At 47.5% G+C, this 18,652-nt stretch overlaps 1 protein-coding gene across 10 annotated transcripts in view; it reads right to left on the bottom strand.

Annotated features, from left to right (window-relative positions):
- Positions 1-18,652, bottom strand: part of DOCK1 (dedicator of cytokinesis 1) — a gene marked incomplete at both ends in the record, with an annotated part of 504,224 nt that overhangs the window by 89,356 nt on the left and 396,216 nt on the right. For all 10 annotated transcript variants that reach the window (XM_080694979.1, XM_080694982.1, XM_080694983.1 and 7 more), the window contains 3 exons: positions 3,991-4,049; positions 12,646-12,746; positions 17,074-17,152. In XM_080694979.1, coding sequence (XP_080551105.1) covers positions 3,991-4,049; positions 12,646-12,746; positions 17,074-17,152 — 239 coding nt within the window. The remainder of the gene's footprint in view (positions 1-3,990; positions 4,050-12,645; positions 12,747-17,073; positions 17,153-18,652) is intronic.

The following is an 18,652-nucleotide window of genomic DNA, read 5'->3' as shown; positions in this document are numbered from 1 at the left end:
AGGTCACGGTTTCCTTTTGATTCCTTGGCTGCTCTTCTTGCCAGGGTTGATGTTCCCAACTGAAGAGTTGACCACACACATTGTATGCATTAGTCACCATATTCAAATCAGCAAGTGACAGGCTGAAACTGAGGAGTTTTCTCTCTTAGCTGCGTCCTTCACTTGCTAATCAGAAGTCTCTGGTTTCTGGGCTCCACTGACTTGGGATGTAAGGATGGAGGTCAAGAGAACCAATCACTCTGAACTGGCTTTAGAAATCTGGCCAGGCCTGAGAGTGCATCCCTCAAAAGCCAGGCCTTCCGAGGGCCTACGGGAGGCAGCCAGAGAAACTTGCTGTCTCCCCACTTACCTTTCCTTCCTTCCTTGCTATCATGCCAAGTGGCCCAAAATGTAACAGACAGTGGGGACAGCTTCAATGGTGGTCAGCCAACCTCAGGAGCTCTGAGGTGACATTCGAAATCCTTTTTAAAGAAGCCAATGCATGGTCTGATGGGCCGGGGTGTGGGCCAGTGAAGAGCTCCTGCCCAGCATGCCCAAGGCTCTGGGTTTGATCTCCAGCACTTCAAAAAAGGAAAACTAAACAAGTGCATGACAAGAGCACTGGAAAGGCACGAGCGCCCAGCAGGCAGGATGGACTCCGGCCAGCTCGGCTTGAGCATAGATCTGAGCTTCTCTCGTTGGCAGGCAGTGACTGCCATTGAGGGACCTGGAGCGGAGGGTTCTGGGAGCTCAAGGAGCCAGGACAAGCTGTGTGGTTGCAGTGGGTATTTTTCTAATGAGAAGGATGTACTGCAGTGTGTAAAAGAACCCCTAGGAATCTCTGCTGGGTAAGCCTTCTCATTATCGTGAATTACACAAAAAATAGTACATCAAGCCATTTCAGTACAATGTCCCTTTATTTGAGAGCATGCATGAGACTGTCCTCTGGGGAGGGTGGTGTCTACATTCAAGAGGGGCCTGGGTAGAAGGTGACCTCAGAGAGAGCCCACGTCCAGGGAAGCTCAGGGTCCATGCCGAGAGCTTGGCCTGGCAGGTAGAGCTCACGGCTCCTCCATCATGGGCGCTGGGCCTAGACAAGTCCTGGACTCCCTGTCTCTACAGAGAACCACCATCTCCCTGTAAGCCACCTCTCTGATGTCCCCTCTGCCTTTCTTGCCTGTCCCTCTCATGGGGCTGCACATGGTCCCTGCTTAGCATGAAGCCTGCCAGGGAATGACTGATACATCTGCCAGCGCCTGATTTTAAGAAGGAACTGGAGACATCAATTAGAGCATCATGGATGGGCCACTTCTGTGTCCTAAACACCTTAACATTTTATTACTGAGATCACTGTATATTTATGTCATAGAATCATTGAGCCCTAGGATTGGAAGGCTCTTAAAAACCTCAGCCCAAATTCTTCCTTTCTTACAACCTAGCGAGCCAAGTCGGGGAAGCTCAGAGGGCCAAGCCACGAGCTGAGGCCACATGGCAGGGTGGACAGGACCAGTCCCTGTGGGAGGAACTTATCAAGTACCTGACTCCATCCCAGGGCTCTCCCCTGGCCACTGGGAATGCCAGGAAGACCAAGGATAGGTTGTTCTTGTTCTTCAGGTGCCCTGTCATGGAGATCAGCAGGCCCTGGGCAGCAGGAACTGGTACTGAGGGCCTGGACATACAGGCCGCTGCAGCCAAGTCACCCGCAAAGCCCCAGCGTAGGGCGTCCTTGCGGGTCCCCAGCTGACTCCAGTTCTGATGCCCAAAGTGCATGGGGTGGGCTCAGGCTCTGCTTGCACCAAGGGGCACAGGCAGACACTGCTCTGAGCTCTGCCTCTCTGCCTGGGACCTTTAACTGTGACTTTTCTTCCTGAGAGTATAACTGGAGTCCCTTGAGAGCTGCATGTTGTCAGCCTTACTACAGAGCAGCATACAGTCTTGTTTTTCAAGATTTGCCACATTTCTATTTCTGCGTAAAGATCGATTTGAAAAAAGGTCCATTCTTTATTTAAGCAGAAAGACCAATAATGTTTGGAAATTCTCCTAACTTTCCCTCAAGAGGAGATCGGGCATATTTTACATTTCTCCTGACATCAGGGGCTCAGGAGAGGGAGGAGTCAAGGGTTCTTTCAAGAGAATCCAGCTCAGGCTGAAAAGAGGTCACTGTGACCTTGCTGACCACAAGGAGCCTGGCCTCAGCATTGGCTCCTGCCCCTGGCAGAAAGTTTAGCAGGAGAGAAAAGTCCAGTTCCCCATCTTCACCAAAATTAAGGTTTAGTGTCCATCCTATTTCTGCTCTGACATTTTTTTTATTGGTGCATTATATTCATACATCATATTGGGATAAAAAACTTGTGTGCACAGACATGCACACATCACTTATTTAACCCCTACCCAATTCCCACCCCATTCCCTCCCCGTCCCTCCCTCCCTTGCTTGGCTTAATGGTTGACTTTGATATGTTTAAGTACATTGTGTGTTTTAGAAATTTTCCTCTTCCCCCCTCCTTTCTCCTCCTTTAGGTTGCCTTGTTTGCTCGTCTATAGGATTTCCTTTTTCATCTAGAGTTCCTCCTATGACCCATTTCTCCCTAACTCTCACATATTAGGGAAAGCATCTGATTTCTTATTTTTTGTGACTGACTAATCTCACTTAGCGTAATGTCCTCCAGTTCCATCCATTTCCCTGAAAATGATGTAATTGTTTTTTTTTTTTTTTTTGATGGCTGAGTAAAATTCCACTGTGTACATATCCCACAGTTTTGTAATCCATTCATCTGTTGATGGACATCTTGGCTGGTTCCATAGTTTGGCTATGGTGAATTGTGCAGCTATGAACATAGATACACATGCATTAGTTTGGCAGTTTGGTTTCTTTTCTTTTGGGTAGATACCTAGAAGTGGTATTGCTGGATCAAATGGTAGATTTGTTCCCATTCTTCTGAGGATTCTCCATACTGTTTTCCAAAGTGGTTGCACTAATTTGCAATTCATTTTTAGCCTTGCTTTTCATCTCTAGCACAAAGCCAGCAGCCAGTCAAGAGGCAGGCAGGCTGGGCTGTGGCCTGGGGAGCAGGGGGCTGCTTGGTGCATGCAGGTAAAGAAAGGCCCCTGAACAGCCCCTGTCTCCAAGGTAGAGGGGAGACTTTGCCACTACAAGCCATTTCTTAACACCAGTAAGAGGGGAGGAAGTGGAGCCCTGATGATTCTGGGGCAAGAGATGGAACACAAGCCTTGCTCCGGACCCGGGCAGTGCCACCACCAGCCCCTGCCGGCCTGGGGCCTTCCCATACAGTGTGCCTGAGAGCAAAGCCCTGGTGCCCGAAACAGCAGAGCCTCCACTAGCAGCAAGGCCAGGCTCTTGCAGGGCACAGTAAAGACACAGTAAAGACAGTGAGGAGACACCACTTACTTCTTTAGGGAGCTCACTTAAAAGAATGACGTGTCACACTGGCTAAAATTTTACGAAAAAATTCTTTGTTATCGTTGATGATGAAAGTGGGGAAATTGTATTAATTAATGAATAAAGTTGTGTTGACTTTTGTATCATTAACACATAAGTCAGTTGTGGTAGGAGCATATTATGCTACCACCACCTGGTGGCAGAGTACCTAAATACAGGATCCAGTTTGGAGTAGTCCAACAGGCCATTTAGAAGTGCAATTCTGCAAAACTGGATGCCGTAAGTGATGGCAAGCGTCACAGCAGGATGAACTACGTGGCTGGACACATGGGGGATTCCCTGATCAATGGGAACCCAGGCAGGATGTTCGCTTGACACAAGAGGTTGCTCTCCTGATCTTTCTATTCCCTCCCATCCCCGCTCGGATTTTCTCTCCTTTCCTTTGGTCTGTCTCTTAATTACTGAACATGGTTACTATAAAGAAGAGTGACTGGTGTTCTGGAAAAAGAAACAATTCAGATATTTAAAATATCCCACCACTAACAAACAGGGCCCACGGCCTGACCTAGCAGGGATTCAAGGCCTACACCTCCCGAAATCCCAGCTACTCACCAAGGTTGTACCACATGTCTCTGATTTCAAAGCCGATCTGTCTCCTCATATCTCCGTACCTGTGAGGCAGGGAAAGGATAACGTGCTGAGTCACTCGTTGGAGCATCTGCAAATCAGGCTCGCGGTGTTTCTGAGTGCAACCAAAGTCTCCCATCAAGGAGACAAGTAGAGAAAGCAGGAGAGCTCCAGCTCTATTTGCCACCACCAAGAATCCAGGAGTAGGAATCCAGCTGGGGAAACTCACTTTCATCACTGGGCAACATTCCCCATGAGAGTGGGGGGTGCCGAGGAGCAGTATTGTGCTTATTTTAGTCTCTAGGCTCCTGGGCCTGAGAGGAAGTCTGTTTTCCATGCATGTTACATGCATATAGGCACCAAATAATATCCTACCGCACACGAAGCAGCTCTCCCACGTGAAAATTAAACCCCAGAGTAATGGAAGGGCGATTCCACGTTGCTGGCATTCTGCTCTATCATTCTAAACAGGAGGAATAACTTAACACCAAAAGATGTCAACAAATATTCCACCGGTTCTTGTTTATCAGGGAAAATAAATGCTAATTTTCTTCCCGGTGGGCGAAGAGAGGAGGTGTGTGTTTCATGAGTAAACAGAATTTGATGCTTCAGAAGATAAAGCATTATTAGTTTGTGAGCAATTTAACTTTTTCTTTATTGCCGAAGGAAGAAGCTGATTATATTAAAAATAATAATTTGCAAAATTATCATACAATATTGCCGTTGAGCGGCTGTGTCATCCAGCTCCCTCCGCTCATCCTCATGGCAGGTGACACGCAAAGGGATATTGATGACAGATGATCGCATGTGGCTCTTTAGGTAAAGATTGCGGCTGCTGCTACCTTATGAAAATCCCCAGCACCCTAGGTACCTGCCTATCACAGGGCGCTCATTTCACCTAGAGCAGGAAATTGACCCATGGAGGGCAGAAAGCTTCAGTGCAGATAGAGAAACTCAACTGGGAGCTCAAATCACTCAAGTCTCCCAGGACAAGCTGTCACCTGTGAGCCCGACCCACCAATCAGGTGACTGCTGATTTAGGTAGACTCTGTGAATGAGACCGATTTCAGATTGTAATATGCACGTCTCCAAGGCTACAGTAAAGAGAAGGCCATCTCAGGCAATAAAAGTACAGTCATAGCCAGGCCCGTGGCCTGTACGCATGGGTGACAGGGAGGCACTCTTCCCTGTGTAACTTGGGTGTATGCACCTCACTGTTAGGATACTGTACATCCTTTACAGTCTCCCAATTCCCATTTTGCCATCGTATGAATGATAAAGGCATCATCCCAGCAGCTTCAGCAGCTTGGGCTGGGGTGGATACCATTGGCTGCATGATGACCTGGCCCTGGCACTCTGTCATTTGTCAGTGGGAGGGGAACACAGGAAGCAACACTGTGCCCATACTCAAGGCTGATTCCTCTGAGGTCTCCCTGTCCTGTGGATGAGTCTCTTTCCAGCTAGGCGACAAGGAAGAGCAAGGAACTGGATGGCAAAGAGCAGGATTGGCTTTCCTTGGCAGTGAGACTGAGCTTTTCTTTAGTTTTAATGAGAAGACAGCTCTGATGAATCTATGCCTGCTTCAGAGTCCTCTACAAATAGAGTCACAGCTGTCACCAGACCTCAGGAGAGCACCCCAAACATTTCCATGTGCTCCCCTGGAGGAGAACAGTGGTAATAGTCTGAGTGTCTGCGCTGGAACTCATTAGCGGGAAGCAACTCGGGGCTGGGGGCTCCCCCGAGATCAGTGAAGTTCCTTTCTAATATTCGATATCTGAGGGAGCTGGATTGGTCCTAGAGGAGAAATAGAGACTTGTCTATAGTCCCAAGGTGAGGAGAGGGAAGTCCAAGTCCTCAGACCACAAATCCACATTCTGCACCACTTCTAGGACCAGCAAGTAAGCTCAGAGCTTTCAAAGCACTCTCATTTCTTTTCATCCTGGCAATGGGACCACAGAGCAAGCAAAAAGACACTAGAGCACTCTCCCAATACAGACGTCCAGACATGGCACTCCCTGTGCCACGGAGCTAGAATGGCGTGGAGCTGGGGTCACCCACTCTGTCTGGTGCTTCTAGGATCCTACACCCAGGCCTAACATTGGTGCCTGGATACATCGGTATTCCACAAGCAGAAAACCCATGTCCGGAGACTGCCCAGGCTTGGGGATAAGGTCAATCTGAACCCAAATCTAAGCACAACTGGCAAGTTCTTTGACCACTCTGACCCCTGGTCTTGGGAAAATGATTCCTGATGCCATGTCCCAGGTTTTTGTGAAGAATAGAAGAGAAGATGCCCCTGTGTGTCTCAGCAAGCATTTGATCAAGTCTAGGTCCTTCCTTTAAGATCTCAGACTGTACCTCATCACAGGATCACTCTCATGCGTGTCATGGTCATTTAAACTGAATCACATGATGAGCACTGATTGAGCACTGCAGACAGGACCCACAGGCCTCACAGAGCTATTGGCATGACAGGAGACAATTACCCAATAGGCACATATACATATCCTATATGTACAATTATATATATCCTGTATGTATAATTCCTGATGTAACCTCAATTGGTAATAGGGCTAAGCAGATGTGTGCCAGCGGAGATGAGGCTCTACTGCAGTAGGGTGGCCCCCAAAGCCCTTGATTAGTGTTCTCATACAGGGAATGAGACTTACAGACACAGATGCACGGGAAGACACGAGGAAGAACCTAACCTGAGGAGGGGGCAGAGATGAGATAGCAGTCATAAGCCCAGGCATGCCAAGGACTAGGGACAGTCGCTGGAAGCTAGAGGACAGGCCTGGGGCATACTCGCCCTCTGAGCCTCAAAAAGAACCTGTGCAGCTCCCATCCAGATTTCAGATTTCTAGCCTCCAGAACCATGAGGTAGAACATTTGTTTGGTTTCGATCCATCCAGTCCATGGTCACTGTCACAACAGATGATCCAGGAAAGTAACACAATGACCCATTCAGTCAATCAATACCCTGGACCAGTGGGTGGCTGGGACCCAGGGTTTGAGAAATGTGTCCTGAAGGAGTTAGCATGAGAAGACCTAAGACTAAGGCTTGAGGAATCTCCATCCCTTAATGTTGGGAAGGAGGAGTCTAAACCCAACAAGAAAGCAGGCCACAGGCTGGGAGAATGGCTTGGCTTGGAGCTCTGGGAATGAGGAGAAGAGAGCACTCAATGAAGAGAGCACAGAGCTGGGGATAGATGTGCCGTGTCCCTCGGGGTGCACGGCTGGAGGCAGGGTCTGCTACACAGCAGCTTCATGCAGTGCTAGAACCTTGAAGAGGCCTCGTGGACATGGTCAAGTCATGGGCATCATGCCTAGGATGGAGTTCTGCCAGTGGAGACACCAGGCTAGTCCTGGAGATGGGACTAGGTCCCGAGGGAGTGTGTTAGAGCTCATGGGAGTTTGGTGCCTTGGGGCAGAGTTGGGTCTTCACAGCAAGATTAACTTTGGAGACAGAGGGTTGTTACAAAGCAGGTCAGCCCTCGTCTCTCACGCTTGAGCAGCCCCCCACCCTCTTCCCCTCCCATGTAGAGATGCAGCACAAGACTCAACAGGAGCGGAGCAGGTGCTGGCACCATCCTCTTGACATTCTCCAGTCCCAAAACAACCTCTGTAAGGTACCCAGGGTATGTATGTTTGCTATAGCAACACAAAAGGGACTGAGACACCAAGGGAAAGGACAACATACTGGAGGATATGGGGATGGCTAAGAGGAGAGAGCACTCCTCCTTGAATCAGGGGAACCAAGGAGCACAGAGCCTGCAGCAAGAGCACAGGGCATGCCTGATGGGGAAATGAGAGGAGTCCAGGGCAGAGACAGACAGAGCTGGGAGGCAGGAGAGAGCGGCTTCTCTTCCTCCCCCCCCTCCTTCTCTTCCTCCTCCTCCTCCTTCTCTTCTTCCTCCTCCTTCTCTTCCTCCTTCTCCTCCTTCCTTCCTTCTTTCTTTCCTTTCCTTTCCTTTCCTTTCCTTTCCTTTCCTTTCCTTTCCTTTCCTTTCCTTTCCTTGTGTGGTACTGGGCATTAAACCCAGGAACATATTATCTCCAAGCTACACCCCACCCCTTCTTTAGATTAATTATTAATTTATTTTTATTTTGAAACAGGGCCTTGCTAAGTTGCTGAGAGTTTCACCAAATTGCTGAGGCTGGCCTTGAACCAGTGATCCTCCTGCCTCAGTGTCCTAAGTTCTGGGATTACAAACACGCACCACCATGCCTGGCCAAGGCATTCTTATTTCAAGGGGACTGACAGTAGTTCCTGGAGAGATACGGGAAGGGGACCAGCAGGCACATGCACCTGGGAAGGCACCCCACCAACTCCTGCTTCATCATGTCACTGAGGCACAGGGGACACTGTATCAGTTTGCCACAGGAAAGCAGCCCAGAGATACTGCTTACAAAGTCTCCCCGGGTCTCCTTCTAATTCTTGAAGTGAATTTGTTGAAAGGAGTATGAGTCTCTTGAAAAAAAAATAATTAGGACAAAAGCAAATTGAATTGATTCTATTTCCTGTTAGAATCTGCAATACAGAATCGCAGCTTCTGATTAGGTTGCATTACCAAACGGGGCCTGCCACTAACTATTCATTTCCTGTTTAGTTCCCCACAACAGTTGTGCCTGTAGTTTGACTTAACACACAGGCATTCAGAAGCCACTGGTCAGGTAGGATGGAGATATATTTATGTGGTATTTTGGTCCATTGGCGAAATCCATGCTCTCAGAAGGCTGTAGCCTTTCTTAGAGAGAGAAAAAAAAGAAAAAAAGAAAAAAGAAAAGGAAAACCAGGGATCGAGTAGGCAAAGGGTCTTTGCAGAGAGTGGTCTCTCCATGCAGTTTAAATGCAGAGCTGGGATTTGCCACCAAGCAGCACCTTCTTCTGCAGAAAATTATAAATGGGCCTTCTGTGCTCAGATGTGCTGAAGGCCCAGTCCATGCACTGTCTTCTCCTCTGGAACAAAGTCCTGAAGACAGAAGCTCCGTGGCCACACCGTCCCACAGGAGGACGCCCGGCGGCTTGCATGCAAACACTGTTCAGCTGGCCACTCATCAAAGGACAGCTTTTCTATACTTCACTCACACTTCCTGAGCCCTAAGATTGTGGAAGGCCTGGTGGGGTGTGGGGGAAGGAGTGGCGGCCAGGTTTAGCAGGCTGTTGACATCTCTGTCCTGCCTGTAAAGTCACTAGCACCCCAAGGGTGTCTGAAGGTCAGGCCAGCTAAATTTTCTTATTATCGACTTTGATTCCTAGGGTTTATTTATTTTGTTTCACTGAAAAATCTTGGACTCAATTTGGGTTTGACATAATCAGTTTTTGCATGGTATGGCCCATTCTTTTATATTACCTCCGTGCACTGGGGAAATGTCTTTGGAATGCATAGGCTAATTAGCCCACCTCCTCATCCAGAGCACTCAGAGCACTACACAGGGAGGAATGGACAGGTAGGCTTTTTTTTTTTTTTTGTGGTACTGGGGATGGAACTCAGGGCCATTCTACCTCCAAGCTACATTCCCCAGCCCTATTCTTCATTGTCTATTTTAAAACAGGTTCTTACTGGGTTGCAAAGGGCCTAGCTAAGTAGCTGAGGCTGTCCTTGAACCGCAATCCTCCTGTCTCAGCCTCCCAATTGCTGGGATTTCAAGCGTGCACGCGCCACCACGCCCGGCTCATGCACGTATTTTGATCCGGAAGTTTTCTACTACTTTAGGCTACCATCCTGTGGACCAAGCAGAGTGAAATGCTCTTGGGCTTTGCAGGATAAAGGAGAAAGGTGGGCAGGAAGGGGTGGAGGATCCCACTCAGATACCTTTTTTTTTAGAGCCATAAGCTCTAGAGTAGCAGACAGGTGCATGCAGAGACACTCTGGAGGCCACTCAGTGGGTTTGACAGAAGTCCCCATTCAGGCCCAGGGCTTTCCTCTAGACATAGATAAGCATGTACTGTGCTCACCTGAGCCCCAGGCCAGTGTTCAGACACTGGCTCAGACCCATGGGCCAACTCCCATATCTCTAGTTCCTTGTCCCCTGCCCCAAGCCCCCCACGCCTTGTGTTTCCCTTAAGCCACCATCAGCATCTCTTTGCTGGTAGACTGGCCACACCCTTTGGGACTTGATGTCCCCTTCAGGGCTGGCCGGTGGCTCTGGGGTCCATTTAGTCAATCTGGCTGACGTCTCAGCTTCCTTTTTCTCCCATCCCAGAAGTCCACAGTGCCAGGACGCTCTGGCTTTCCAGGCTGAACCCTGCAGGTCCATCTCCCAGCTGCCAAGGCCCTGGTCTCCTTCCAATTGCCCCACAACCCACTTATTCTCAATTTTGCCCCTTTCCCTTCCCCGCTGGACAGGGAGAGTCTTCATAGTTAGATCTACTTCTTAACTCTCTGCCCCAAGCACCAGGCTCACACCTGCCTGAGCACAGAATAGGCGTGATCCCTTTTTACTAGATAATTTAAAAGAAGTCAAAACATTTCTATGTACTAGATATGTTCCTGGAAAACTTCAGCATTTATGTGAGATGCTCTAAAATATTCCTTATGTAGGTTTGGCTTTTTAGAAATGAAATTTGCAAATGGATTATACTGTGTTTAAGGTCTATCAAAAGACACGATGATTACAACCAGCACTGTGGCTCTCCCCGTGTTCATATGCACAAGGCACGTTGGCCTCATCTCTGCAGGAGGGCTCTGTGTTCTTGGTGGCCAGCCATTGCAACACACAAGCCCATGACCCTGGAGAGCCCCTCACACTCACAGGGGGCCCAGAACCAAACAGCACAGACTTGTGAAGACATCTTCTGAAATGCTCGGGTCTTTTCCTTGGGAATTCAAGGGAAACGCAGAAGGACAACATGGGCTTCTCTTGTACGACAATCGTAAGAGAGATGCACCAAAGCCCCATCCAAAGGTCCTGTTCTGGCTCTGGAAGGGAAAACAGCAGCTGGCTGCGTTAGTCTTCTTCAGCTTTGAAGCCTCTGAAGCTACTTTGCTGTGTGAAAAGGAAAGCTTTCTCTGGTGGCCCTGTGGGGTTAGCACATCTGCGGCATCATTTCAGCCTGGCTTGCTCACTGATATCTACTCCGGCACAAGAACCAGCCAGCACACAGCTCCTCGCCCTGGCCCGGAGAGCGCTCTGCACAGATTGCCATGTGGGATCTTAGGGGAGTGTCAGGTTTAAGAGCCTCCTTCTCCTGCAGGCGTCTCTAAGGGTAGGATGTGCAAACGCTTGCTGCAGGTGCTTGCCTCAAATGGGTTATGGAGTTGGCCGGCGTGAGGCCTTCCTCTTTATATCACTTCTTGGTGAATGCAGCCCCAAGGGCGGGGGATCCCTGAGGAGGCTGAGCTTTCCCACATTTTGAGGTGCTATGGAGCCTGAGCCAGTTGTATGACCCGGACCCAATGTGTGTTGGTTATTATTGTTTCTACAACAACAGTTTCTTCCCTGAGAGTGTTTGAACAATAAGGACAGCAAAAACCACCAAAAGCCATCCCTAGCTCTCTGCTGGCCCAGAGGAGATGCGGATGTCATGAAGAAGCCAGACATCTGTGTTCAAGCAGTCTCCAGAAAGCACAGCTTGGAGAAGTCTGTCTCTGGACACCGCAGACGCAGGTGAGCACAGAGCTGTGCGGGTTGGAGGAGGCGTATGGCACCAGTGGTCAAGGTGGGGACCGCTCTGCTCACACTGCTTGGCTCTAAGCTCGGAGAGAGGCAGGGACTCGGAAAACCTGTAGCACAGGGCTGGGGTGCAGGGGTGTTAGAGAACTGATAACCTGGAAATGCAGCTGCCATTTCAGAGCTCCTCTCAAGAGTGAGGCCCTTATCGACTCAGTGAGGCTCTGTTTCCAAATAAAGAATAAAAAATAGGACTGAGGGTATAGCTTGGAGGTAGAATGCCCCCGGGTTTGATCCCCAGTACAGCCAAAAATAAATAAATAAATAAAAGAGCATCTATGAGCAGAAACTGGGAACAGTGGGGAATTAGTGAAACTGAGGCAGAAAGAGAGGAGGCAAGACCTCAGGGTGCCTGGATTCTGAAGAGAATGCACACAAAAACTCTGCTGGATGTGGACTAGGGACAGAGCCTAAGGTGCCCGCCCTGCAAGGACTGTGGCCTTCCAGGAGCTTCTGTGAGGTTTGCTTACACTGATCCAATAGGAGGGGCATGTCCTGTGCACTCCAATTTCCTAGGTGGGAGAAGGCGGGCCGTCTGCTGCCAAGAAGGGAACCAGCGACAGTTGAGACTCCAACATGATTTGTTGAACCATCCCCAAAGTGCCAACGGCTCTCATCAGACACCTCTGTTTTAGGAGCGGCACTGGGAACTCAGGAGTAAACTACGTGTGGAAGGACATCGGAACCGTGCACGGCCAAAGCCATGATCTCCAGAAACCCAACTTCTGGGTGGCTCTCATCGTCTCGAGTCGCTCTGCCTTTGAACCGACCAGGATGCATCCTGCAATTTCAGATCCTGATTCATGGGTTAGAAAAGGCTATGCCCAATTCAGGATTCAAAGCCACCCTTTCATTACACTGTGATTACATCTCAATTTGTACCGAGTTGGCTTGGCGATGACATGAAAATCATGCTAATAGAGTTGGAGGCTCCTAACAGGGCTGCGGAGCTGGACGAGGACTTACTTGTTAAGGATTTTGGCTCGCTTAGCACTTGAAAAATTCTCCAGTTGCAAGGACTCTTGAGTGAGGAAAGCGACAGCCAGGTGGAAGTAGTTGTTCCATAGCTGAAAACCAAAACAGGAGACACGCTCAGAAGCTGAACAGCTTAATGCACCGTCTCAGAAAGGCTCTGCGGCATGCGTCATGCATTTGACACATACTTCTGAGATGTTTTTAAAAACCACAGGACTGCCAGCCAACCCCAAGGCATGGCTCAGGGCGATGTATGAGCTTCTGAGACCACAGAGTGTTGTACTCAAATCCCGGCTGTGCAGTCGACTCACCAGGGCAACTGATCCCGCTTCTCTGTGTGCCTCAAATTCCTCCCTGATAAAGAGGGAGGTTCCATAGTAGCTGCCTATCAGGCTGTGGGAAGAAGTAAATCTATGCAGAGATGGTGCATGCAGGTAGAACAGCATAAAGCAGGTGACAAGCCCTTAGTAGAGTTAGTTCTTAATATTTCAGAGCTCTTTGCTGAAGAATAGCTAGGGATGGAACCCAGGGCCTTGGGAATGTTCTACCACTGAGCTACTCTCCTGAGCCCCTGTGACTTTTAATTACAAAAAACCTTACATATGCGGTAAATTAAGGGAAACTTGTACGAAGGTTGGACACTCCTTATCTCAAAGGTCTATATATAGGTTATATGTGGTTTAAAAGGCAATGCCAGGTAGAAGAAATCGGTATGTTGGTTTTCTCATCTATAAATTGGGGGTGATGGATGACCAAATGAGATGCTGCCAAGAGTTATACAGAAGGCAGGCATTGACATATGGGCTCTATTATTAATTACCTGTGAGGGTTGTGGAAACTTAAGGTGTCCACGGATTGAAGAGTGTGTTGAGCTCCACTTATCTCACACTGCTTAGGAACTGGCACCTCCTACAGTAACACACCAGCCCCTTTGATGGCACGGAACCACCATGGTGGTGCGGTTCCATGAGGAGGCTGGAGACATCCTAAAGCTACAGGTGACAGGTGAGGCTGAGCTGGTGTCCCTGATGCCACGGCCCCACCCTTCAATGTCCAGAAAGTCACTGACTCTTCCGGCCTCTTCTGCAGTGAGAGGGTGGTTCCGGCTCACAAAACACAAGTTGTTCCTTCTGTTTGTGAAACTGACACTTCCTACCTACTTCCTCCTTGCCACGGCACTGGATAGAATCCGGGGCCACTGTGAGCTGCAGTCTGAGAACCAGAACCAATGCCACAGCCAACACGGGCCCCACCTCAGCATGGACCAAGGGCTTCTCTTATTTTCTACCTGATGTCTTTTAAAAGCAACAACAGCAATGGCACACAGTGTCTCTACCTCCTTATCCTTTCTTCTCATTTATAGGACCAGGAATGCTGTACCAGGCATTAGGGGTGTGGCCATGCTCTTTGCCAAACAATAAGCAACATGCAGGCCACACCTGTGGTCACACCTGTCGAGGGATGGGACCTCATAAGCATGAAGCTGTTAGGGTGTTTGGGTTCAGGGTGAGAATGAGGGAAACCAAACTCATGGGACAGTGACAGTGTGCTTTGTCACTGATGTTCTGGGAAGAAGGATCCCTCGCTAACACCCAGGCTACACCCCCAGGAAGCCATCCGGCAAGCCCTGTGCCAGGTGGACAGGGATCAAACCAGATAAGCCAAGAAGGACAGGCAAAGAAGCCCACATGTTCCATCATAGGCTGGAAAAATACATTGTGCAAAGTATTCCCTCAAGTACTGTCGTGTTCCCCCAAGTTGATTTATCAGTGAACAGAACGCCCATTAAAATCCAAGCAATATTAAAAAAATCCAACTAGTTGATTTTAAAGTTCACATGGAAGAGGAAATACACAAGAACAGACAAGTTAATTTTGCAGTTGAAAACCAGGAGGGAAGTACTGACTGCTAGCTGGGAATAACTGAGAGCAGTGGAGCAAGTATGGTGAGAACGCAGAAGACGGGATCATCACAGGCGCACAGCTGCACTCCTGCTGAGCGGCACTGCATGTCAGTGGGGAAAGAACTCATTCATAACATGGCAGGGGGAAAGCCCAGGTAAACCTGCACCCTAGCACTCGCTGCGGGGATCCCAGATGGTTTAGATATCTGGACACTTAAAGGAAAAGACGGAGAAAAAAGAACAACTCTAAAGTTATTAGCAGACATTTAACATAAAAGTAGTTAAATTTATAATACTGAGGCAAGGAGGGATTTGCTCAGCAGAACATAAATTGACAAATTTGAGTAAAGAAAAATTAAATATATTTTATAGGATTAGTTTTAATCAATGAATAGGTTATATCAAGGACTGACTCACTCTCTCTCTCTCTCTCTCTCTGTCTCAACAAACAGCCCAATAGAAAAAAAAAAAAATGAGCAGAGGTCAGGTATAGTAGTGTATGCTTGTAATTCCAGTACTTGGGAGGCTGAGACTAGGGGATCACAGGTTTGAGACTAGCCTCAGCAACTTAGTGAGGCTCTCAGCAACTTAGTAAGACCCTGTGTAAAAAAATAAAATAAAAAAGGGTTGGGGGTGTCGCTCAGACAAAGAACACCCCTCTGTATGGTCCCCAATGTGGAAAGAAGGAGGGAAAGGTGAAGAGAGGATATAATCAGACAGTTCACAGTAGAACTCCCCATAGCTGGTAAGTATGCTCAGCCTAGCTAGTCATTGGGAATATGCTTTAATAAAAACAAGAATCAACATCTTGAACAAAATTGGTATTGGAGAAGATTCCAGAAAGTGATTGTTCTCCATGAAGGTTGGTGAGTTTGCAAATTGCGGAAGCGAGGGCCATTTGTCATTTCTGCCAAGATTAAATTCTCACACTGTTTTCCCTGGCCATCGACCTACTCTACTGCGATGTGCGCACCAGGACCCGCGTGTCTGTCTGCTCTCGGAGGAAGGGCTGAGGACAGCCAGGAGCTGGAAGCAGTGCAGGGCATCAGAGTGGACCTGGCTGAGTAGGTATTGGTGCACCTGTCTTGCCAAGTAACAGGACTGCATGGACCACTTCATGTTAAAAGCAAAGAGAGGAAAGCAGAGGACCCTACAAATGCATGAAGTGTCCGGAGGAGCACAGGGCAATTAGTTTCAAGTTATCCTTGAGAAGAAGGAAGGAGAGCTACAAATGGGTAGGAAGGTGTTTCACATTTAACTTCATGTATGAATTTACTGTGCACAAATATTTAGCGATGAGGGTGGATCTGTGTTGGTAACATGTCAACAAACATTAAGTAGAGAAAATAATGAAAAATTAAAAATATAAAAGTCACATTTCTAGATATATACTGCCTGATACAGCATTATAAAATGATATTCTATAATCTTGATAAGTTAGAAATTTAAAATTAAAAAAGTACAAAAGAAGTTGGGTATGGTGGTGCATGCCCATAATCCGAGTACTTGGGAAGAGGTTCTAATACTTGAGACAAGAGGACTGAAATTGGAGGCCAGCCATAGCAGCTTAGTGAGACCATTGGCAACTTAGATTATGTTTCAAAAAACAAAATAAAATAGGGCTGGGGTATGTAGCTCAGAGGTGGAATGTCCCTGGGTTCTATCCCCAGTACCACACACACACACACACACACACACACACACACACACACACACACCACATATTCATAAAACGAAATAAGGAATAGATGTCTTAGAATTCAACCCATTATATTCAATATCGAAGGAAATTCCCTAATGTACATGATGTACACTTGCAAACATATCAAAGTCAACCCCCTTAGGCGTACAGTTTCTGGAGGCAACACAAGTCAGGAGTTCTGTTGGTGTCTAATTTCTGTTATCTGGTAACATAGTTTATAATCATCCACTGAATGGACATAGATTTTCTTCAAATTCCTAGTCAGGGAACAATCCTACCTAGGAAACCAAGACAGCATTTGTATCTAGATGCTTCTTTGTGATTTGCAAATGTCAGTAAAATAATCTAAGTAGTGATAATGGCAAATGAAATCACTAGCCAAAACACATCTAGAGTACAGTGGAATCCAGAGCCACAGATTCCTGATGCATCGTAAGAAATCATGCCAGGCAAAGTCAATCCTTATGGTGTACACACCACACACAGGCGCCATCCTACACACACACACACACACACACACACACACACACACACACACACACACACTGAGACCCCGTGGCCACCCCATCACTCTGATTCAGGAGCTTCTCTGGGAGACAGCTCCATCTCCCGACTTGCCAAAGTGAACAAACACCCTGGAGGAATAATTTTCACTTCCCCGGTTCCAACCATATATACTGTAAATTCCATTTCCACACCTGGAATGAAAGGTCGATTAAGTTCAAGGATTAGAAATATAAACCACTAGCGCCCACCCGCCATTTGTTCTAATGTGGCGATTCCTCCATGAAGGAGCTTCTCCCTCTTCTCTTACCTGTAGCTCAAAGTTGGCTTGATCCAGAAATTTCTTGTTCAGCATATCTGCATACTGATTAATCGCTCGCAGGAAGACTCTGAAAGATCAAGAGAAAATTACATAATTACACACTCAGGCTCTGCACCTTTGTGGGCTTGGCATTTCAATTAGATACAGCCTAGACTGTCTGGAACATGAAGTCTTCAAGTCCTGTGAAAAGTTAGGAGGTTTTGCCCATGAAAAGCTCACGGAATGACATACAGATGCTCTCTGAATTTAATCAAGGAAATTAGCACATGCAGAATGAAGGAAACAGGTCAAAATAACCACTTCTGAAAGTAACATTTGGAAAGCATCAGTAAGAAGTCTAGAAGAAGGAAGAGGAAGAAAGGAAGGAAAGAAGGAGGGAAGGCAGAAAGGAAAGAAGAAAGGAAGAAAGGAGGAAGGAAGGAAGGAAGCAGGAAGGAAGAAAGGAAGGAAGAAAGACAAAATCTCTCCTAAGTTGCAATGTCACATGTTAGAGTATTACATTATCTTTTCCCAGGTGGCTCTTTAAAGCTATGAATTTGAAAGCGCTCTTAGCACACGAGCTAACCGGCTTGGAATGGTTTGCTGCAATATTGCTATGCTCAAAAGTATAGCTCATTTCACTATCGTTTGTACCACATTCCATTTGCTAATTTTGACCACTCTTTGCTTATTAAAAGAAAAATTGAGTAGATAGGGAAGTGATTTGATAACAATTTTAGCAGGGATTTAATTCCTTCAATCACTCATAATATACCACTTTGAACTCATCCTTCAGTACTGTGACTGTTACTTTCCCACAATGAAAGACACAATTTGGACTGCCACAAAAGACCCCAGAGCACTGTCTTTCTAAGCTTGTCCATTCAATAGATTTGTTTTATGACCTTCGAAAGTGTTGACAATCATAAAGCTGAGTCCAGCTACTTCTTTGTAAATGGCCGTTTGCACAAGGCAAGGATGCAGGAAGAATTAGCAGTAGGTCACAGATAATAAACTTAATTACACTTGCTCTATTTAGACAGCAGGAAGTAGCCAAAGTGTAAGGGAATCTAGGTTACTTACTAGTATCTGCTCTCTGACAACATTCTCTCTTTAGCTCAGCAGGCCGGGAGTAGAGTGCCCTGCGTCCTGCCACCCCAGAGCTGTTCGAGTCAGTGGGCCTGGGAGGGAGGAGGGGAGAAGCTCTACGTGGTGCTGTAAAACAGTCTCTAGCTGCACCTGTCTTCACTGCCCCCTCCCAACACCTACTGTGACTGCAGTTTCTCTTACAATCATCCTGCAAGGGGTCCTGGGGACCTCACTCCATCAGGAAGTCTAACAGCTGGATGTGGGAACACCATTCAGATGTGCCACATGTTCCGAGCTGGAGTTTACTGTCTGCGTCATGGGAGAACACTGCAGGTCAAGTTTGTTAGGGCTTGGATATAGAATGTGCCCTGGAAAGCTCATGCACTGGCCATGAAAAATGTTCAGAGGTAAAATCAGTGAATCATGAGGGTTATCAGGTCATCACTGGATAAATCAGCACACTGATAGCTTAATAATTTGAATAGATGTCCTGGGTGGT

This window comes from Muscardinus avellanarius (genome assembly GCF_963383645.1).
Source record: "Muscardinus avellanarius genome assembly, chromosome: 4".
NCBI classification, from domain to species: Eukaryota; Metazoa; Chordata; class Mammalia; order Rodentia; family Gliridae; genus Muscardinus; species Muscardinus avellanarius.
Note: the sequence above shows the minus strand (reverse complement) of the source record. Positions and strands in the feature narration are given on the sequence as shown.